The following is a 23,579-nucleotide window of genomic DNA, read 5'->3' on the forward strand; positions in this document are numbered from 1 at the left end:
GAAAGGTGACTAAATAGCTCTCTGATTAGTGGTTGGCAGCAGCTGAGCGTGGGACCACTAACCAGAGGCAGGTGAAACTAACAAGTACCGTACTTTTCGGAGTATAAGTCACACCGGCCGAAAATGCATAATAAAGAAGGAAAAAACATATATAAGTCGCACTGGAGTATAAGTCGCATTTTTTGGGGAAATTTATTTGATAAAAGCCAACACCAAGAATAGACATTTGAAAGGCAATTTAAAATAAATAAAGAATAGTGAACAACAGGCTGAATAAGTGTACGTTATATGAGGCATAAATAACCAACTGAGAACGTAACATTCATTATTAGTATTTATTGCCACCTTTCCCAACTTCTTTGTCACGTGTTGCTGGCATCAAATTCTAAAGTTAATGATTATTTGCAAAAATGTTTATCAGTTTGAACATCAAATATGTTGTCTTTGTAGCATATTCAACTGAATATGGGTTGAAAAGGATTTGCAAATCATTGTATTCCGTTTATATTTACATCTAACACAATTCCCCAACTCATATGGAAACGGGGTTTGTATAACATATAGAACCTGCTATACGTTTACCAAACAATCTGTCACTCCTAATTTGCTAAATCCCATGAAATCTTATACGTCTAGTCTCTTACGTGAATGAGCTAAATAATATTATTTGATATTTTACGCTAATGTGTTAATAATTTCACACATAATTCGCTCCTGAGTATAAGTCGCACCCCCGGCCAAACTATGAAAAAAACTGTGACTTGTAGTCCGAAAAATACGGTAGCTATGGTAACAAACTCAGGAGGTGCACAAACAGGAACTAAGGGAGTCCAAAACAAACAGAAAACACAAAACATGTTCCGGACCACGGATTTATTTTTTATTATTATTATTTTTTTCCATAAAGAAATACAATCATGTGTGCTTACGTACTGTATCCCTGCAGACTGTATTGATCTATATTGATGTATAATGTACACTACCGTTCAAAAGTTTGGGGTCACATTGAAATGTCCTTATTTTTGAAGGAAAAGCACTGTACTTTTCAATGAAGATAACTTTAAACTAGTCTTAACTTTAAAGAAATACACTCTATACATTGCTAATGTGGTAAATGACTATTCCAGCTGCAAATGTCTGCTTTTTGGTGCAATATCTACATAGGTGTATAGAGGCCCATTTCCAGCAACTATCGCTCCAGTGTTCTAATGGTACAATGTGTTTGCTCATTGGCTCAGAAGGCTAATTGATGATTAGAAAACCCTTGCGCAATCATGTTCACACATCTGAAAACAGTTTAGCTCGTTACAGGAGCTACAAAACGGACCTTCCTTTGAGCAGATTGAGTTTCTGGAGCATCACACTTGTGGGGTCAATTAAACGCTCAAAATGGCCAGAAAAAGAGAACTTTCATCTGAAACTCCACAGTCTATTCTTGTTCTTAGAAATGAAGGCTATTCCACAAAATTGTTTGGGTCACCCCAAACTTTTGAACGGTAGTGTATATATTGTCTTTTTTATGTTGATTTAATAAAAAATAAAAAAAATAAAAAAATTGTGCGGCCCGGTGTTTGGGCACCACTGCCGTAAGGGACAAGCAGTAGAAAATGGATGGATGGATGTAGGTGTGCTTGTTCATTTTTTTTAAACAAAGAAAACAATCTGAAATTGTCTTTATTTTTAAGTTATCATGCCATGACTTTACCAGTCCGGCCCACTTGGGAATAGATTTCCTCTTCATGTGGGCCCCTGAGCTAAAATGAGTTTGAAACCCCTGCTCTGAACTATGAAGTTAAGTACAGGGCCACCAAATCTGGGCCTGCGGACGACTGAGTTTGAATGTTTGCAATCCTACACCCTTAAAGGCCTACTGAAACCCACTACTACCGACCACGCAGTCTGATAGTTTATATATCAATGATGAAATCTTAACATTAAAACACATGCCAATACGGCCGGGTTAACTTATAAAGTGACATTTTAAATTTGCCGCTAAACTTCCGGTTCGAAACGCCTCTGAGGATGACGTATGCGCGTGACGTGGACCGGCGAACACGGGTATGCCTTCCACATTGAAGCCAATACGAAAAAGCTCTGTTTTCATTTCATAATTCCACAGTATTCTGGACATCTGTGTTCGTGAATCTGTTTCAATCATGTTCATTGCATTATGGAGAAGGAAGCTGAGCAAGCAAAGAAGAAAGTTGTCGGTGCGAAATGGACGTATTTTTCGAACGTAGTCAGCAACAACAGTACACAGCCGGCGCTTCTTTGTTTACATTCCCGAAAGATGCAGTCAAGATGGAAGAACTCGGATAACAGAGACTCTAACCAGGAGGACTTTTGACTTCGATACACAGACGCCTGTAGAGAACTGGGACAACACAGACTCTTACCAGGATTACTTTGATTTGGATGACAAAGACGCAGACGTGCTACTGTGAGTATGCAGCTTTGGCTTCTAAACATTTGATCGCTTGACCGTATGTGCGCAACTTTTTTTTGCGTATGTACGTAACTTTTTTTAAATATATAAGCTTTATGAACCTTGGGTTAGGTGAACGGTCTTTTGGGCTGAGTGATTGTGTGTGTTGATCAGGTGTTTGAATTGTATTGGCGTGTTCTATGGAGCTAGGAGCTAGCAGAGGAGCTAGGAGCTAGCGTAACAAACACGCAGGTGTTTTTATGCAGGATTAATTTGTGGCATATTAAATATAAGCCTGGTTGTGTTGTGGCTAATAGAGTATATATATGTCTTGTGTTTATTTACTGTTGTAGTCATTCCCAGCTGAATATCAGGTCACCCCCGGCTCTCACAGCATCTTCCCTATCTGAATAGCTTCAACTCCCCACTAGTCCTTCACTTGCACTTTCCTCATCCACAAATCTTTCATCCTCGCTCAAATTAATGGGGAAATTGTCGCTTTCTCGGTCCGAATCTCTCTCACTTCATGCGGCCATCATTGTAAACAATAGGGAACTTTGCGTATATGTCAACTGACTACGTCACGCTACTTCCGGTAGGGGCAAGCCTTTTTTTAATCAGATACCAAAAGTTGCAATCTTTATCGTCGTTGTTCTATACTAAATCCTTTCAGCAAAGATCTGCTATCCCCGTTTAAATAAAAAAAAATCATTTCAGTAGGCCTTTAAAGTGTTGCTCTCACAGCACATTCCTGTCTTTGACCGAACAATCTTCCTTCTGTTGTGAAATTACTGGATAAATGAATAGTTCCCAGCAGTATTCCAAGGTAAGGGTGTGGTAGCCACGTATTTCCCCAGCATTGTCAACACTTGTGCACTGCAAATAGTGTTGTTTGTATTACACACGCACTGCCGAACCGCGTATTGTAGCAGACACGCCCACACAGTCATGGTTTACAGCATGCGTGCTCGTGTTTTATGGTCGGGCCGGTGTTTAATTATTTACCGTGGGGCCATTCAAGTCCCAGTCGCGTACGTTCACAACAACCCGAGCAGCACTTATTCAGTCCAACACGGTGCAACTCTGCGGTTGCTGTATGCTGACTGCCCGGATGAGTTAAGACCAGGTTCCTTCCAGTTCAACCAGTGGGGATATTATCACCATGTCTGCCCTTAATAGCGACCAGCTTCATCGATCCACATTGGGGATTTACTCAGTAAGTAACAGATACCTCAGTTAGTCAATGTATCAACCTGTTCTGATCGTTTACTAGGGCGTCCTGCAGATATGCCTGTGTTTTGTTTTTAGATCTTGTTTTGTTTATTTCTTTCGAAACAGAGCTTGATGGATGAGTTCAACCCGGGCCTGGAGAAACTCGTGTCACTGGGACACGGCTACGTCCGAGCGTTTCAAGGTAAAGACAGACAAATAAAAATAGGTGAAACCGGCAAAAAGAATAAGAGAACAATTAGAATCCTCTTGTGTGACGTTCACACCCCTTCCTTTATTAGTGCTGTAAACTGAACAAACTGTAACGTCAACCGTCTGTTTAATTCAACCTCCTTCCAAAGTCCACGGACATTGGAAATATTCTCGTTGTGTCGTGTTTGCTGTAGGGATCCCGAAACCAAGACGTGTGCAGTTTGTGATTGCTACAGTATCGGCAATCAAACAACTCTATTTATTACCGCTGTGCTCGGGGCCGACCCCCAAAACTTTACCCTTGTATAATGTTCATATTGTTGTTACTCAGCCAGCGTTTGTGGGTCTGATGGACCCCTTGCATTTTGTGGCTTTTAATGCCTCACAATCGAACACTTTTATGTTGAAATACTGAACAGATGTTTACCTTATCCCAATAAACATCTGTTCAGTATTTCAACATAAAAGTGTTGAAATACTTTTATTTCGTTACTCAGCCAGCGTTTGTGGGTCTGATGGACCCCTTGCATTTTGTGGCTTTTAATGCCTCACAATCAAACACTTTTATGTTAAAATACTGAACAGATGTTTACCTTATCCCAATAAACATCTGTTCAGTATTTCAACATAAAGGTGTTGAAATACTTTTATTTCGTTACTCAGCCAGCGTTTGTGGGTCTGATGGACCCCTTGCATTTTGTGGCTTTTAATGCCTCACAATCGAACACTTTTATGTTGAAATACTGAACAGATGTTTACCTTATCCCAATAAACATCTGTTCAGTATTTCAACATAAAAGTGTTGAAATACTTGTATTTCGTTACTCAGCCAGCATTTGTGGGTCTGATGGACCCCTTGCATTTTGTGGCTTTTAATGCCTCACAATCGAACACTTTTATGTTGAAATACTGAACAGATGTTTACCTTATCCCAATAAACATCTGTTCAGTATTTCAACATAAAAGTGTTGAAATACTTTTATTTCGTTACTCAGCCAGCGTTTGTGGGTCTGATGGACCCCTTGCATTTTGTGGCTTTTAATGCCTCACAATCGAACACTTTTATGTTAAAATACTGAACGGATGTTTACCTTATCCCAATAAACATCTGTTCAGTATTTCAACATAAAAGTGTTGAAATACTTTTATTTCGTTACTCAGCCAGCGTTTGTGGGTCTGATGGACCCCTTGCATTTTGTGGCTTTTAATGCCTCACAATCGAACACTTTTATGTTGAAATACTGAACAGATGTTTACCTTATCCCAATAAACATCTGTTCAGTATTTCAACATAAAAGTGTTGAAATACTTTTATTTCGTTACTCAGCCAGCGTTTGTGGGTCTGATGGACCCCTTGCATTTTGTGGCTTTTAATGCCTCACAATCGAACACTTTTATGTTGAAATACTGAACAGATGTTTACCTTATCCCAATAAACATCTGTTCAGTATTTCAACATAAAAGTGTTGAAATACTTTTATTTCGTTACTCAGCCAGCGTTTGTGGGTCTGATGGACCCCTTGCATTTTGTGGCTTTTAATGCCTCACAATCAAACACTTTTATGTTAAAATACTGAACAGATGTTTACCTTATCCCAATAAACATCTGTTCAGTATTTCAACATAAAAGTGTTGAAATACTTTTATTTCGTTACTCAGCCAGCGTTTGTGGGTCTGATGGACCCCTTGCATTTTGTGGCTTTTAATGCCTCACAATCGAACACTTTTATGTTGAAATACTGAACAGATGTTTACCTTATCCCAATAAACATCTGTTCAGTATTTCAACATAAAAGTGTTGAAATACTTTTATTTCGTTACTCAGCCAGCGTTTGTGGGTCTGATGGACCCCTTGCATTTTGTGGCTTTTAATGCCTCACAATCAAACACTTTTATGTTAAAATACTGAACAGATGTTTACCTTATCCCAATAAACATCTGTTCAGTATTTCAACATAAAAGTGTTGAAATACTTTTATTTCGTTACTCAGCCAGCGTTTGTGGGTCTGATGGACCCCTTGCATTTTGTGGCTTTTAATGCCTCACAATCAAACACTTTTATGTTAAAATACTGAACAGATGTTTACCTTATCCCAATAAACATCTGTTCAGTATTTCAACATAAAAGTGTTGAAATACTTTTATTTCGTTACTCAGCCAGCGTTTGTGGGTCTGATGGACCCCTTGCATTTTGTGGCTTTTAATGCCTCACAATCAAACACTTTTATGTTAAAATACTGAACAGATGTTTACCTTATCCCAATAAACATCTGTTCAGTATTTCAACATAAAAGTGTTGAAATACTTTTATTTCGTTACTCAGCCAGCGTTTGTGGGTCTGATGGACCCCTTGCATTTTGTGGCTTTTAATGCCTCACAATCAAACACTTTTATGTTAAAATACTGAACAGATGTTTACCTTATCCCAATAAACATCTGTTCAGTATTTCAACATAAAAGTGTTGAAATACTTTTATTTCGTTACTCAGCCAGCGTTTGTGGGTCTGATGGACCCCTTGCATTTTGTGGCTTTTAATGCCTCACAATCAAACACTTTTATGTTAAAATACTGAACAGATGTTTACCTTATCCCAATAAACATCTGTTCAGTATTTCAACATAAAAGTGTTGAAATACTTTTATTTCGTTACTCAGCCAGCGTTTGTGGGTCTGATGGACCCGTTGCCTTTTGTGGCTTTTAATGCCTCACAATCAAACACTTTTATGTTGAAATACTGAACAGATGTTTACCTTATCCCAATAAACATCTGTTCAGTATTTCAACATAAAAGTGTTGAAATACTTTTATTTCGTTACTCAGCCAGCGTTTGTGGGTCTGATGGACCCCTTGCATTTTGTGGCTTTTAATGCCTCACAATCAAACACTTTTATGTTAAAATACTGAACAGATGTTTACCTTATCCCAATAAACACCTGTTCAGTATTTCAACATAAAAGTGTTTGATTGTGAGGCATTAAAAGCCACAAAATGCAACGGGTCCATCAGACCCACAAACGCTGGCTGAGTAACAACAATATGAACGTTGCACGGAAATTTCTCTACCAGTTTCTGCATCCCACAGGGATTCTTCTTATGTGTTTCTGCACAAGGTTGCAACATTGTTCGTCAACACGGTCTGCTCTCATTTTCTCGCACATTTGACCCTCTGATGTTCTGTGTACCTACACTCTGTCCTCCTCCTGTCTAGGCCTGCTGTGTGTGTGAGTGTGTGTGTGTGGTACACAGAATATCAATTTCCACACTTCTATTAGCCCCGGGTCCAGTGGACCCGGACATCTTATATGTAATAAAAATGTGTAGGGGTGGGGTGTATGGTGTGTGGTCATTAAATATGTATTCTGATATATGTTCTTCACAGAAAATGAGCCAAAGCCAGTGAGTCTCAGTTTGAAAAATTAATTAATTGTATCATTTTTCTTTTAATAAAAATCAAAAACGGGTCCCACAGACCCCGAACACTACACAAGGGTTAAACACCACCCCTACAGAACAACTATGCAAAAACAATGACCCATTTAAAAAATAATAATTAATTCATTAAAACATTTCCTTGAGTAACATAGGCCAGTCAACTTCAAGAATAGTGCTGGCGGTTTTAGCTCAGTAGTCAGCACGCTGGCCTCTCATACTGCCAACCTGGGCCCGGAGCATAAGGGGGAAAAACAAAAATAACACAGCCGAGAGTGAGGGTACACAATCGCTACACAAAGCAGAGCTGTCTGGGATTGACAGCCGCGAACAGCGATCATTGCGTTCCGTCGTCAAAATTTGGGGTCCCCGATTGGGTGGGGGCCCCCTGGCTTAAGCCCAGGTAAGCCCGTGTTGAATGTCTGTTTAAAAAAGTATTTACTTTGACATTTAAACTATGGTCTTTTTTCAAGAAAATGATTAGTTTTCAGTACTTCTCTTGTTACTTGTGTTGGCGTTGTTGGTCTGGACCCCAGGGTGCAGAGCAAGGAAAGGCGATTTTGCAGGCAAGAAGTCCGTGTAATTAGGAAAACACATGTAGTGCAAAACTAATCTAGTGCAACATGGGAGTGTCAAGGTACAAAGCACAGTGATCCGGAACAGGCCACGAGCAGCAGGTGGAACAAAATAGGCTCGATCAGTGATTGTCAAACTGTGGTAAGCTGGCTTCATCTAGTGGTACGCCCCAAAAACAAAATCACTCGATTAAAGTACAGTGTTTTATTTTCCTATATTTAAACACAGTGTTATATTACAGTGGCCAAAAATATGAAATATACACTACCGTTCAAAAGTTTGGGGTCACATTGAAATGTCCTTATTTTTGAAGGAAAAGCACTGTACTTTTCAATGAAGATAACTTTAAACTAGTCTTAACTTTAAAGAAATACACTCTATACATTGCTAATGTGGGAAATGACTATTCTAGATGCAAATGTCTGGTTTTTGGTGCAATATCTACATAGGTGTATAGAGGCCCATTTCCAGCAACTATCACTCCAGTGTTCTAATGGTACAATGTGTTTGCTCATTGGCTCAGAAGGCTAATTGATGATTAGAAAACCCTTGTGCAATCATGTTCACACATCTGAAAACAGTTTAGTTCGTTACAGAAGCTACAAAACTGACCTTCCTTTGAGCAGATTGAGTTTCTGGAGCATCACATTTGTGGGGTCAATTAAACGCTCAAAATGGCCAGAAAAAGAGAACTTTCATCCGAAACTCGACAGTCTATTCTTGTTCTTAGAAATGAAGGCTATTCCACTAAATTGTTTGGGTGACCCCAAACTTTTGAACGGTAGTGTACATGTTAAATAAAACGTTTGCCTTGTTTGTATTGAATACTTGGGCCTACTACGCTACTGTATTTTAATGTTGGTCATTACGGCGGTACTTGGAAAGCCACGTTTTTTCTTAGGTGGTACTTGGTGGGAAAAAAAGCTAAACAATCAATTGGCTGGATTAACTAATAGAACAAAGGTGAGCTGGCAGGGTGCGGAACAGTAAGTGAAAGTGCAGCAATACCAGGAATCCAACAGGAAGTATCATCCAAATAGGAGCTGCAGGACATAAAATGATACAAAACCAGGAAATTAGCAAACAAAGTCAAAACTGTCTTGTGGGATTGTGACATATCTCCCCTTAACAATAGTTGCTTGTTTTAGGATGCGCATAACTCATAAATCATGCAGAAATGACATTTTCAAAACAATCTTGCCTTCTTCCTGTCATGATCCGTGGTCCGGATCATGTTTTTGTTATGTTCTGTTAGTTTTGGACTCCAATAGTTCCTGTTTTTTGTGCACTCTTGTTTGTTTTGGTTGCCATCGTTGCGTAATAGTTTTACCTGCCTCTTGTGTTTGGGACGCTCACCTGGCTCTAATCATGAGACATTATTTAAGCCTGCCTTTGCGAGTCATTGTTTGTCATGCAATGCCATAGTTTATGCTAAGTGTTTACCTCATGCCTTGCCAAGTAAGTCGTGTTTGTTTCATGCCACAGTTTCGTGTTTGTTCCACGCCATAGTTTATGCTGTTTGTTTCATGCCACAGTTTCGTGTTTGTTCCACGCCATAGTTTATGCTGTTTGTTTCATGCCACAGTTTCGTGTTTGTTCCACGCCATAGTTTATGCTGTTTGTTTCATGCCACAGTTTCGTGTTTGTTCCACGCCATAGTTTATGCTGTTTGTTTCATGCCACAGTTTCGTGTTTGTTCCACGCCAGAGTTTATGCTGTTTGTTTCATGCCACAGTTTCGTGTTTGTTCCACGCCATAGTTTATGCTGTTTGTTTCATGCCACAGTTTCGTGTTTGTTCCACGCCATAGTTTATGCTGTTTGTTTCATGCCACAGTTTCGTGTTTGTTCCACGCCATAGTTTATGCTGTTTGTTTCATGCCACAGTTTCGTGTTTGTTCCACGCCATAGTTTATGCTGTTTATTTCATGCCACAGTTTCGTGTTTGTTCCACGCCATAGTTTATGCTGTGTGTTTGTCTCATGCCTTGCCAAGTAAGTCTTGCTAGTTTCATGCCACAGTTCCCGGAGTGTTCCAGGCCATAGTTTATGCTAAGTGTTTGCTTCATGCTCTCGTCACGTCTCTTGTCTTGTAGTCCATGCTAAGTATTTAGCTTTAAGTGCGATCGGCACCTTGTTCCTTTGCCTTGTTTTCCGTTTTTTGTACCTCTTTGAGTTTTGTTCAAGATTAAATTATATTCCTACCTGCAAGTCCTGTCCGGAGTGATCCGTTTGCATCCCGGGGGAACAAACCTTGCAGCAAGTTGCGATCCCCCGTCGTGACACTTCCAAGCTTGCTCCAAATGGAATTTGAGACTTTAGTGACGTTTTTTAAAATAGTATAAGTCTACCCCAAGAGGTTTGCGCAATTCGCCATTTAAAAAAAAATCAAGTTATAGTCCAAAATGGTTGTAAAAAAGTTCATTCTTTCTCTCTCCTCTTGTTGCCATTTCTAATTGAAAAAAAAAAGTTAAGTTAAAGTACCAATGATTGTCACACACACACACTAGGTGTGGCGAAATTATTCTCTGCATTTGACCCATCACCCTTGATCACCCCCCTGGGAGGTGAGGGGAGCAGTTGGCAGCAGCAGTGGTGGCGCCCGGGAATCATTTTTGGTAATTTAACCCCCAATTCCAACCCTTGATGCTGAGTGCCAAGCAGGGAGGTAATGGTTCCCATTTTTATAGTCTTTGGTATGACTCAAATAGTCTTTGGTATGCCTGATCAGGCCCGCGGACAGGTTTTATCCGACCCGCGAGATGAGTTTGCTAAGTATAAAAATGTACCTGAAATGTTTGAATGAAAGAAACTGCTGTTCTAAATGTGTCCACTAGATGTCACAATAGCAATTCTTTGTATCTTTGTAGATGATGCTACGTATGTACAAAATAAACCACATGTTAGTCCATCAGTCGAGGAAAATGATCAAACTACATAAATAACATCCTGTAATTTGATTTTGATATCATTTTTTTTTATCTTGATAGATTGAAAATGAACACAAATGAGTTGACTGATAATTTATTCAGAAAATATAAATAAAGACAAATAAAGTATATATACTGTTAACCGCAACATGTAATTGTAAAAAAACCCAACAACATTATGATTTGTACAATTACAGAATGTGCTTGTTCTATTTTTAAACAAAGAAAACAATCTGAATGTTACGATACGGGGGGGAGAAAGGAGATGACATAGATGCAGGGACGTCGTTTTAGCTCTATTTAGTAAATACAATATTATGAAGTGTGAACCTAATCCAAATTATGTGTATGGTGTGACTATGTATAGCCATTAATTGAGTGTTACCGGGAGTGTTGAGCGAGAGGCGGAAGTCCAAGGGGGCAAGGCAAGCTCGGAGATCCAGGGACAGGCAGGAGGTCGGGGGCAAGAGCGAGGCGTCAAAGGTCTGTGTCCAGATGGCAGGTCGAGATCCAAAAGGGCAGCCAGAGAACCAGAGGGGATACGGGGAGACGAAACACACATCTCGTAATCAGGGAACAGAGGAATGCTGTTGGAACGACACGGGAACACGAGACAAATGAACACTGGAGGGGGAGAAAACACAGATAGAGAGAGAGAGAGCATAGAGCGAGAGATGTCGGCTTGCTGTACTACGTTCTGGCCTGGAACGCAGGTTTGCTCTGGCTTAAGAAGCCCGGCGTCTCATCAGCTTCAGGTGTGCAGATTGCTGATTGATCGCAGCTGTGCACGAGGTGCCCGCTTGGAGGTGCGCCCGGGCCGTGACACTGAAGTTGTCTTTATTTTTAAGTTATCGTGCCGTGATTTTACCAGTCCGGCCAGCTTGGGAGTAGATTTTTCTCCATGTGGCCCCCGATCTAAAATGAGTTTGACATCCCTGGTCTAGTTTGAACTTATATGTGTCAGTTGACTTGTATGGAAGCGCTAAAAAAACTACAACATGGGAGAAGACACAGTCGAAGGGGACTGCCCACAAAACGGCACATCCTGAAGGGACAGTGGGTTAGCGGCTGGAACCGTGATTTTCAACCTTTTATGGAGCCAAGGCACATTTTTGTTCATTGAAAAAATGCAGAGGCACACCACCAGCAGAAAACATTAAAAATGTAAACTCGGTAGTTGATATTGACAGTAAAAAGTCATTGTTGCAATTGTTGGATATTAATTTAAAGCTTAACTAACCATGCATCACTATAGCTCTTGTCTCAAAGTAGGTGTACTGTCACCACCTGTCACATCACACCCTGACTTATTTAGAGTTTATTGCTGTTTTCCTGTGTGTAGTGTTTTAGTTCTTGTCTTGCGCTCCTATTTTGGTGGCTTTTCCTGTTTTGTTGGTATTTTCCTGCAGCAGTTTCATGTCTTCCTTTGAGCGCTATTCCCCACACCTGCTTTGTTTTAGCAATCAAGACAATTTCAGTAGTGCGGACACTATCCTTCTTTGTGTGGACATTGTCGATTGTCATGTCATGTACGTATGTGCTTTGTGGACGCCGTCTGCTCCACACGCTGTGCACTGCAAAAAGTCAGTGTTCAAAAACAAGAAAAAAAAAATACAAAAATGAGGGGTATTTTACTTGAACTAAGCAAAATGATCTGCCAATAGAACAAGAACATTTGGCTTGTCAAGACTTTCCAAAACAAGTAAAATTAGCTAACCACAATGAACCCAAAAATACCTTAAAATAAGTATATTCTCACTAATAACAAGTGCACTTTTCTTGGTAGAAAAGAAAAATATGAGACTTTTTTTCTCAATATGTTGAAAAATATTCTTAAATGAAGTAAATGCTAGTGCCATTATCTTGACATAATGATATGCGCTCGGCATTACATTTTTTGAAACGAGCAAACTTGCAATAAAAACTAGTTTATTTTTCCTAATGGAAAGGCAACAAGGCAACCGTTTGTTACTCTCGGGGTCTCCTAGCCGCTCAGGCATATCATATGGTCTAAAAATTCATTTTTCCATCGATAACATGACATCATCGCGCCAAGTGCGTGCTCTTTCAGTCAATTAGTGCACGAGGAATATATATATATATATATATATATATATATATATATATATATATATATATATATATATATATATATATATATATATATATATATATATATATATATATATATATATATATATATATATATATATATATATATATATATATATGTTTTAAATGTTAAATGTTTAAATATTAACTGTCAGTTTACTGTACTGTGCCAACTGTACTACTTTATGAGGATGTATTTTCTCTTGTTTCATTGAAAATAAAACATCAAAGTCCATTTGGATGTCATCCGTTTTAATTATGAGACACAATTGTGTCAAAATCATGAATTGTTTTTTCATGCTTGAAGTAAGAAATTATTACTTTGAAAAAGTAGTTTTATACTTGTGAGTGTTGATGACGCAGCTTTGCAACAGTTGATATTCTAGTTTCAAGCATGTTTTACTCAATATAGGTCATCAAATCTCAGCAACAAGCTGTAACCCCCAATTCCAACCCTTGGCACTCAGCATCAAGGGTTGGAATTGGGGGTTAAATCACCAAAAATGATTCCCGGGCGCGGCACCGCTGCTGCCCACTGCTCCCCTCACTTCCCAGGGGGTGATCAAGGGGATGGGTCAAATGCAGAGGACAAATTTCACCACACCTAGAGTGTGTGTGACAATCATTGGTACTTTAACTTTAACTTTAACTTTAATATCTTACTGAGATCATTTAGGACCTAAACACTTAAAACAAGTAAAACACTAACATAAAATCTGCTTAGTGAGAAGAATTATCTTATCAGACAGAAAACAAGCAAATATCACCCTTATTTGAGATATGTCATCTTACTTAGATTTTAGTTTTTGCAGTGTAAGTCTTTGCTGTCGTCCAGCATTCCATTTTTGTTTACTTTGTAGCCAGTTCAGTTTTAGTTTCGTTTTCCATAGTCTTCCCTAAGCTTCAATGCCTTTTTAGTGGCACTCGCCTTTTGTTTATTTTTGGTTTAAGCATTAGATACAACGTTTACAAAGCAATTAGCTACCTGCTGCCACCTACTGATATGGAAGAGTATTACACGGTTACTCTGCCGAGCTCTAGACAGCACCGACACTTGCAGATTATAATTACTGGTTGGCATAAAATATTTTTAACCCAAATAGGTGAAATTACACAATCTCCCACGGCACACCAGACTGTATCCCACAGTGGTTGGAAAACACTGTGCACTACAAGATAGTCTGTAAAACATGATTTATGCAACATTTGGGTCAAATATCCACCGTTACATGAAGTGTTTAGATGTAGAAAACCCCTTTAAATAACTGCAGTACCATAATAAGGACAATTCTTTCAACACTGCCATTGCCATGGCAACCCTGGATTATCGATGTTTTGTGGTTTAGCCCTGATAGTGTAAGGGTGTTTGATTCGAATCTAGAGCAGATGTCAGGTATTTTAAGAATTAAAGTTTGCTAGTGTTACCATATCTGAGTTATTGTGCAGAAATATGGGGAAACAACTACAAATGTGCGCTACATTCGTTAACCGTGTTACAAAAAAGATCAATTAGAATAATACATAATGTTGGATATAGAGAACATACACACACTTTATTTATTGAGTCAAAAATATTAAAGTTTGATGATTTGGTAAAATTGCAAACAGCTAAAATGATGTACAAAGCAAACTATAACCTGCTACCCAAAAATGTACAACCATTCTTCTCTACTAAAGAGGAGAAATGTAACCTTAGAGGAAAATCTAATTTAAAACATTTGTATGCACGTACAACACTTAAAACCTTTAGCATATCAGTATGTGGAATTAAATTATGGAATGGATTAAGTAAAGAAGTTGAACAATGTACTGATATGATCCAGTTTAAGAGGTTGTTCAAAATAATAGTGCTTACAAAGTACAAAAAAGAGGAATTATGAGAAATACTTTCAACCTTATTGAAAGTAAGATATTCTTCATCTCAGTATATTAATAATGATTACAAAACTGTTGTATTACTCATTCACGGATGTCATTTTACTATAAAAAAAAGTCAGTAAAATACAATCCTTTATATTACAGTATATGTAACAGCTGCAGCATAAAATAGAGAGTAAATCCAGCAGAAAATAGACATTATAATCAAAAAGAAGTAGCTAACATAGAAGGTGTCAGGTAATAGACAGATATCATCATTTGAGAGCACCCAGCATGGACGAATAGAACAGACAAGTCATTGTTTTGTCTGCTCGCGGAAAACAAACATCCTAATCTACGATTTGACTCCCTCGAATGGCCTTGACGCTGTGAAAACAGGACCAGGCTGTTCTGAAAAACACCCCTGAGGACACCTCAATGGTGGACGCTTTAGATCTCCCTCCCTCCTCAACGACACCTGGAGTCGAACTTTTGCAGATCGGCCTCAGTCTATAAAAAAAACATTACATCATCTCCACCAGACAATTGAGAGAAGTGGAGTTCATACTCCAACAGGCTCCTTCAGCTTCCTTCCCACAGTGTTCCATTCAAGAACTCCTTCATTCCGCACTCCATCCAGCTGTATAATCACTCGCCATGCAGCAATAGATCAGATCAGATAGGTCTTTATTTGTCATTGCACAAGTACAACGAAACTTTGTTTTCAGCACACACCCGTTCAAGATTAGACAAACAAAAAGTGTACAGGGTTACAGAACAGGAACGCTGATGGGTCGCCACAAGGCGCCCCGTAAAAGATGGGAAAAACGTAAAACGCTGGGGAAAAAGATGAGTAAAAAAATACAATCTAGACTGGGCTCCTAAGGGGGCCCAGTCTGGAGTGGTAAAAAACCTCCATGCAATGCACACATAAACATGTTACATTTAATCACGACAAACTCGCAACAGAGGGGCGGGGTGTTGGGGCCCTGGAGGTCGACTGCTGCTATGAAGCGCTGCCAGCTGTCCATCACCCCGAGGGGAAACAAGTGGTGGTGAAGGCGTGGGGTGGGGTGGGGGAGGAGGGGTGTGCGTGTGTGCCCAATTGTCTTGGGTGTGATGATGTAATGTTTTTTTATAGACTGAGGCCGATCTGCAAAAGTTCGACTCCAGGTGTCGTTGAGGAGGGAGGGAGGTCAAAAGCGTCCATCATTGAGGTGTCCTCGGGGGTGTTTTTCAGAACAGCCTGGTCCTGTTTTCGCAGCGTCAAGGCCATTCGAGGGAGTCAAATCGTAGATTAGGATGTTTGTTTTCCGCGAGCAGACAAAACAATGACTTGTCTGTTCTATTTGTCCATGCTGGCTGCTCTCAAATGATGATATCTGTCTATTACCTGACACCTTCTATGTTAGCTACTTCTCTTTGTTTTTAATGTGTATTTTCTGCTGGATTTACTCTCTATTTTATGCTGCAGCTGTCACATATACTGTAATATTGTACATGGTAATTGTTATATATTGTATATATGATATAGACATAAACTAATATAATATATCAGTATATATAATATACTGTACATATATTATATAAATATTACGTATATATGTTATATTTTATATTGCTATATTTAGTCTATTTATACCTGCATTGTCCTTTCCATCCTTAAGGTCTAAGGCAGGGGTGTCCAAACTTTTTCCACTGAGGGCTGCACACGGAAAAATTTAAGCATGCAGGGGCCATTTTGATATTTTTCATTTTCAAACCATAACAAAACATATGGATTTTTTTTTTTTAACCTTTAGGGCTCCCGGGGACCATAAAGGGTCTCAGTCATTAAAACGTCAAAAATAAGTACAATTATTATTTTTTTTTTTTATTTAACGCTTACAGTAAATCTCTATATCAACTTCAGGTTGATAAAAAGTAAAAAAAAAAAAAAAAAGCCTTTTCTGTCAAAGACAACTTTGTTTTTTATAGCAAAACTGGAAATATGCAGTATTTAGTAATTAGAGCTCTAAAAGATCAATAATGCAGGACACCATTGGTTTTAATGATTTAATATTTTTGAGAAATCAGTGAAAATATTAATAAAATCCCACTAAATATGTTTGGGATCCAAAAGGTCCCCCACTCATAAAGTGATACATTTTTATTAGTTTTTTTTTAACTTTCAACACTTAAGTTACGAGATCAACTTCAGATATATCTGTCGATTTTATGCTGGAACTATTATTTTGTTTGTTTTATGCTCTTTTGTCAAATAAATCTTTGATGTTTTTACATGGCAACCACACAACATATGCAATATTTTTTCCACATAAAACATTTTAAAGTGACATTTTTGAAGTAATTGGAGCCTTGAATAGGTCAATAATTCATTATAACATGGATTTTTTTGTCTTTTTTTTTTTTTTTGAGCAATGGCAAAAAAAAAGACAAATAAAGAAAGACAAAAGAAAAAAAAAACAGCCTGCATGGCAACTTTTTCTAGTTAGATTTCACCTAATTTCACTTTTTTAAATGTTTTATTTTTATTTTTGCAATACTATCAATTTTGCAATTTTTGCAGAATGTGTGGCGGGCCGGTAAACAATTAGCTGCGGGCCGCAAATGGCCCCCGGGCCGCACTTTGGGCACCCCTGGTCTAAGGTCTAAGGCAGGGGTCACCAACCTTTTTGAAACCAAGAGCTACTTCTTGGGTAGTGATTAATGCGAAGGGCTACCAGTTTGATACACACTTAAATACATTGCCAGAAATAGCCAATTTGCTCAATTTACCTTTAACTCTATGTTATTATTAATAATTAATGATATTTACACTTGATTGAACGGTTTAAAAGAGGAGAAAACACGAAAAAAATGACAATTAAATTTTGAAACATAGTTTATCTTCAATTTCGACTCTCTAAAATTCAAAATTCAACCGAAAAAAAGAAGAGAAAAACTAGCTAACTGTATCTTTTTGAAAAAATTAAAACAATTATTTATGGAACATCATTACTAATTTTTCCTGATTAATTATAGAATTTTGATGACCTGTTTTAAAAAGGTTAAAATCCAATCTGCACTTTGTTAGAATATATAACAAATTGGACCAAGCTATATTTCTAACAAAGACAAATAATTATTTCTTCTAGATTTTCCAGAACAAACATTTTAAAAGAAATTCAAAAGACTTTGAAATAAGATTTAAATTTGATCCTACAGATTTTTTAGATTTGCCAGAATAATTTTTTTGAATTTTAATCATAATAGGTTTGAAGAAATATTTCACAAATATTCTTCGTCGAAAAAACAGAACCTAAAATGAAGAATTAATAAAAAATGTATTTATTATTCTTTACAATAAAAAAAATAAATTTACTTGAACATTGATTTAAATTGTCAGGAAAGAAGAGGAAGGAAATTAAAAGGTAAATAGGTATAGGTGTTTAAAAATCCTAAAATCATTTTTAAGGTTGGATTTTTTCTCTAAAATTGTCTTTCTGAAAGTTATAAGAAGCAAAGTAAAAACATTAATGAATTTATTTAAACAAGTGAAGACCAAGTCTTTTAAAATATTTTCTTGGATTTTCAAATTCTATTTGAGTTTTGTCTCTTTTAGAATTAAAAATGTCGGGCAAAGCGAGACCAGGGGCCGTACTTATCAAGCTTCTTAGAATTACTCCTAAGAAGTCTGCTAAGAGTTGACTTAAGAGTAAATAAATTCTTCGCTGAAAGCTGCACTTAAAAGTTAGTTATCAAGCGTCTTACTCACACTTTCAGCGAAGTGTAGGACTGAATCTTAAGTGTCACACTCAGAGCTGAATTACGACATTACTATGTGCCGTAAACGCAATTTTAGGTGACGTCATTTCTGTGTCCATAGAAATGACCAATCACGGAAGGGAATCCCTTGTCTAAGAATAAAGAAATATCTTGGAAATATTTAAGTGGACAATGGGAGTGTATATTTTGACAATAAACTACAAAATAATACAAAACAAACTAGTCCCCGCCGGCACTCACGCTACCGCTCCCTCTCTTCTCTCGCCCACACACTCACTGACGTCACTCACCTCACGGCCACACACATACGCTACTGTCATAACATTTTCTTTCCAATTCATTAATTAGGCAACTCATTTGAAACTGGTGTGGGTGGCTCTATATATACTAGCCCACTGCAGTCACATGCAGAAATCAACAAGGAATCGAAAAGTATTAAATCTGTGACAAAAATAATATTCGCTCTGTCTAAACGATACCGTTTGATCAGCTGCTCGTCATCAAAAAAAAACAAAACTCTCTCGCCTCAGTGCCATCCCCTGCTGGCAACTCCTAACCACTTAAGACACCTCTGAAGGTCTCTTAAATATCGTGGAGAGTAGGAGTGATTCTTAGACTTAGGAACGTTGATAAAAAGCTTTTATTCTTAAGTTTGAGAGTAGGACTAAATTTCGCAAATTCTCAGGACTTAAGTGTAAAATGGCACTCTAAGAAGCTTGATAAGTACGGCCCCAGATTGCTAGTAAATAAATACAATTTAAAAAATAGAGGCAGCTCACTGGTAAGTGCTGCTATTTGAGCTATTTTTAGAACAGGCCAGCGGGCTACTCATCTGGTCCTTACGGGCCACCTGGTGCCCGCGGGCACCGCGTTGGTGACCCCTGGTCTAAGGTATATATATATGTAAACGCTCTGAAGTGGGAAAGGGGTAGGAATAAATAAGCTTTGCTTCTTCCTACTCCATTTCGGACAGGATGTAAAGTGAAATGATATGAGATTGTGTGATGTATTATGCTGTAAGTGCATGTGTTCATGTTCAAAATTAACTAAAGAAAGAAAGGAAAAGAAAGAAAGTAGCTTTACAGCCCGATCATGCCTCTCTGCAGTGTTTGAACACACTAAAACAAACGGAGACGTGTTTCACGGTAACCATATTCCCCCCGTCACACCTGCAACTCCTTCCCTGCTGCTGTTGTGCCAATGACGGGGAAAGTCATTCCACATTGATATGTGTTTCAGCTCTGGCTGTAAAGAGCGAGGCGTACTTCACTGCACTTTCACAGATCGGCGAGCGAGCTTTCCACACCATGTCCTCTCGTCCCATAGGTAAGTACTGTTTAGCGACAGGAAATGGGTTTTCCCCCCAAACGGGAATGTTTGTTGTGTGAAGTCAAGCACAGCAGATCATAGCTGAGGGTAAATATCAGTCATAATTTAGATGTGGTCACCCTTAAACGTTCATGAATTTTGCAACCGTTCTAGAATTGTTGTGTTTTGGGGAATAACCCCGGCTGCTCTATTCGCTGTTTACCAGTGTGGGTCCATGGTAACAGCAGGGTGCAGTGGGTTTATCATTTAACCAGGAGTGTTAGGTATCAAGATGCTGGCATGAGGGCTTGAATAATACATGATGACAGGCAGGAGCTGCACTTCACTCACTTAACCCAGCTGGGGTAAGAAAAAAGTAAAGAACTCGGGAGACTTTTCTTTAAATAGGCGGATTTGTGACTTGATTTAGAAGGCATTTTAGGATATATCTAAATAAGATACAAACAAATAATGTGGCTGTGTGTCTAAAACAGGGGTGTCAAACCAGGCCCAGCGAACAGGTTTTATCCGGCCCACCAGATGAGTTTGCAAAGTATAAAAATGAACCAACATTTTTAAATGAAAGAAACTGCTGTTCTAAATATGTCCACTAGATGTCACAATAGCAATTATGTGTATCTTTGTAGATGATGCTACATATGTAACCAAAAAAATAAACCACATGATGTCAGTGCACCAGTCGAGGAAAATGAGCAAACTACATAAATAGCATCCAGTAATTTCATTTTGATATTATTTTTTTATAGATAGATAGATAGATCATACTTGCTAACCTTGAGACCTCCGATATCGGGAGGTGTGTGTGTGTGTGTGTGTGTGTGTGTGTGTGTGTGGGGGGGGGGGGGTCGGCGGCGTGGTCGGGGCGTGGCTAAGGGCGTGGTTAAGAAGAGAGTATATTTACAGCTAGAATTCACCAAATCAAGTATTTCATATATATATATATATATATATATATATATATATATATATATATATATATATATAATATATATATATATATATATATATATATATATATATATATATATATATATATATATATATATATATATATATATATGTATGTATGAAATACTTGACTTTCAGTGAATTCTAGCTATATATATATATATATATATATATATATATATATATATATATATATATATATATATATATATATATATATATATATATATATATATATATATATATATATATGAAATACTTGATTTTCAGTGAATTCTAGCTATATATATATATATATATATATATATATATATATTTTTTTTTTTATTTTTTATTTTTTATTTTTTTTTTTATTATTTTTATTTTTATTTTTATTTTTATTTTTATTTTTATTTTTATTTTATTTTATTATACATATAAATAAAATACTTGAATTTCAGTGTTCTGTAGGCTATCCAGTAGATGGCAGTATTGTCCTGTTTAAGAGTGTCACAACATTGCTGTTTACGGCAGACAAACTGCTTTACGGTAGGCTAAACGTGACTGCTGTTGTTGTGTGTTGTTACTGCACTGGGAGGACGTTAATGAAACTGCCTAACAATAAACCCACATAAGAAACCAAGAACTCTCTCTCCTTGTTGTGCACTCTACTCTCTAAAAGCCGTAGATGTTATGACGTCATTGGGCAGGCAAGCTGTTTATATTGTGGGAAAGCGGACGTGAGAACGGCTGTCCCCACTCAGGTCCGCATTGAGCTGGAGGGGGCGTGGCCTCCAGCTCCGGCTGAATACCGGGAGTGTGTCCGGAGAAAATCTCTGCCGGGAGGTTGTCGGGAGAGGCGCTGAATACCGGGATTCTCCCGCTAAAAACGGGAGGGTTGGCAAGTATGAGATAGATACGTAGGTCTTTATTGTCATCGCACAAGTACAACAAAACTTTGTTTTCAACACAAACCCGTTCAAGTTTAGACAAACAAACAGTGTACAGGGTTACAGAACAGGAACGCTGTTGGGTCGCCACAAGGCGCCCCGTAAAAGATGGGGAAAAAGGTAAAACGCTGGGGAAGGATGAGTTAAAAAATACAATCTAGACTGGGCTCCTAAGGGGGCCCAGTCTGGAGTGGGAAAAAACCTCCATAGCAAAGCACATATACATATTACAACGTACATTTCGAGATATCTAGCAACAGAGGGATATCGCGAAATGATCAAGTATGACACATAGAATGGATCTGCTATCCCCGTTTAAATAAAAAAAATTAATTATTAGGCTGTTCTAGTTTTTATTTTGTATTTATTTGTATTATCTTTTTTTTTTTTTTAATACACTGTAGCACTTTGAGGTTGTTTGCTCAATTTAAAGTGCTTTTACAAATAAAATATATTATTAAGACTTAATCTAACACTTAATTTAAGCCAAAATGATGTAGAATATTCTGAAATTACATTTTTTAAATCTCTGATGTAGTGTTGCCGCAAAATTTGAAGCGTGACTTGTATTAGATTGACATGATCAAGTACAAATTATAGTATCAATTTTATAACATTTATATGATTGTCGTCTAATTGTGTGCTGTCCTTGTCTTCTTAGGAGATGTTTTGATTCAGATTGCTGAGAGCCAAAGGAAAGTGAGCTTGGAACTGGAGGGAGTAGTAAGTTCCTACACCGCCATACCACACCGTCACAATATGACTCGATTACAAAAATACTTTTTATTGTGTGGGTTCTAATTGACTTTGGTCGCGTCCTTCTAGTTCCGTGGGTTCTCCGAGGACGTTCTTCAGGAGATGGACAATAACGTGAGACTGGACAAAGACTACATATCGGTGAGTGAGGGACTTACTATTGCGGCATGGGGGAGGCCAGGCTTAGTTGACTTAGTCATTATACTGTTTCTCAATTTGATGTATGGCAATTTACAAAATTGGACTGAAAGCTCACCTACATAGTGTTCTCTGGAGTGAGTCAACTGAACTTAATTAGACTTGTGTTTTTTCAAGTCAATTATAAATGATAATAATAATAATAATAGATTTTATTTGTAAAAAGCACTTTACGTTGAGCAAACAACCTCAAAGTGCCACAGTGTTAAAAAAAAAAATAAAAAAAATAAATAATAATAATAATAATAATAATAAAATATAATACAAATAAATAAAATATAAAACTAGACACAGCCCAATAGCTAGAACCAGCATGCATATCTATAAAAATCTATAAAAAGGCTTTTTTTTTAAAAAGATGTGTTTTTAAGCCTGTTTTAAAAGCATCCACAGTCTGTGGTGCCCTCAGGTGGTCAGGGAGAGCGTTCCACAGACTGGGAGCAGCGGAGCAGAAATATTCATCTCCTCAGTATTTGTCTTCTTGGCTTTTGCACAACGGCTTTGTGACACAGTAAGTGTTACCCTCTCATAAGTTTAACGACAACGCTGTACAGTGGATCCGGAAAGTATTCACAGCACTTAACTGTATTTACATTTTGTCACGTTACAGTCTTATTACAAAATGGAATCATTTTTCTCCTCAAAACTCTACAGACAATACCCCATAATGACAAAGTGAAAAGTTGTTTTTAATATAACTCGCACAATTAATAAAAAACAAGTTTTTTTTAAAAATAAAAACAATGCCATGTACATAAGTATTCACAGACTTACTCATTACAGCCTCAAGTGCCACAGTGTTAAAAAAAAAAATAAAAAAATATATATATATATATAATAATAATAAAACATAATAAAAATAAATAAAATATAAAACTAGAAACAGCCCAATAGCTAGAACC

At 37.7% G+C, this 23,579-nt stretch overlaps 1 protein-coding gene across 1 annotated transcript in view; it reads left to right on the top strand.

Moving 5' to 3' along the window:
• Positions 1-3,491: 3,491 nt before the first annotated feature.
• baiap2l2a (BAR/IMD domain containing adaptor protein 2 like 2a) overlaps positions 3,492-23,579 on the top strand; it is a 60,818-nt gene continuing 40,730 nt past the window's right edge. The window contains exons 1-5 of the mRNA XM_062036656.1: positions 3,492-3,641; positions 3,764-3,839; positions 19,757-19,843; positions 22,385-22,446; positions 22,549-22,620. Coding sequence (XP_061892640.1) covers positions 3,588-3,641; positions 3,764-3,839; positions 19,757-19,843; positions 22,385-22,446; positions 22,549-22,620 — 351 coding nt within the window. The 5' untranslated portion in view covers positions 3,492-3,587. The remainder of the gene's footprint in view (positions 3,642-3,763; positions 3,840-19,756; positions 19,844-22,384; positions 22,447-22,548; positions 22,621-23,579) is intronic.

Source organism: Entelurus aequoreus, linkage group LG25 (genome assembly GCF_033978785.1).
Source record: "Entelurus aequoreus isolate RoL-2023_Sb linkage group LG25, RoL_Eaeq_v1.1, whole genome shotgun sequence".
In the NCBI taxonomy this organism is placed as follows: Eukaryota; Metazoa; Chordata; class Actinopteri; order Syngnathiformes; family Syngnathidae; genus Entelurus; species Entelurus aequoreus.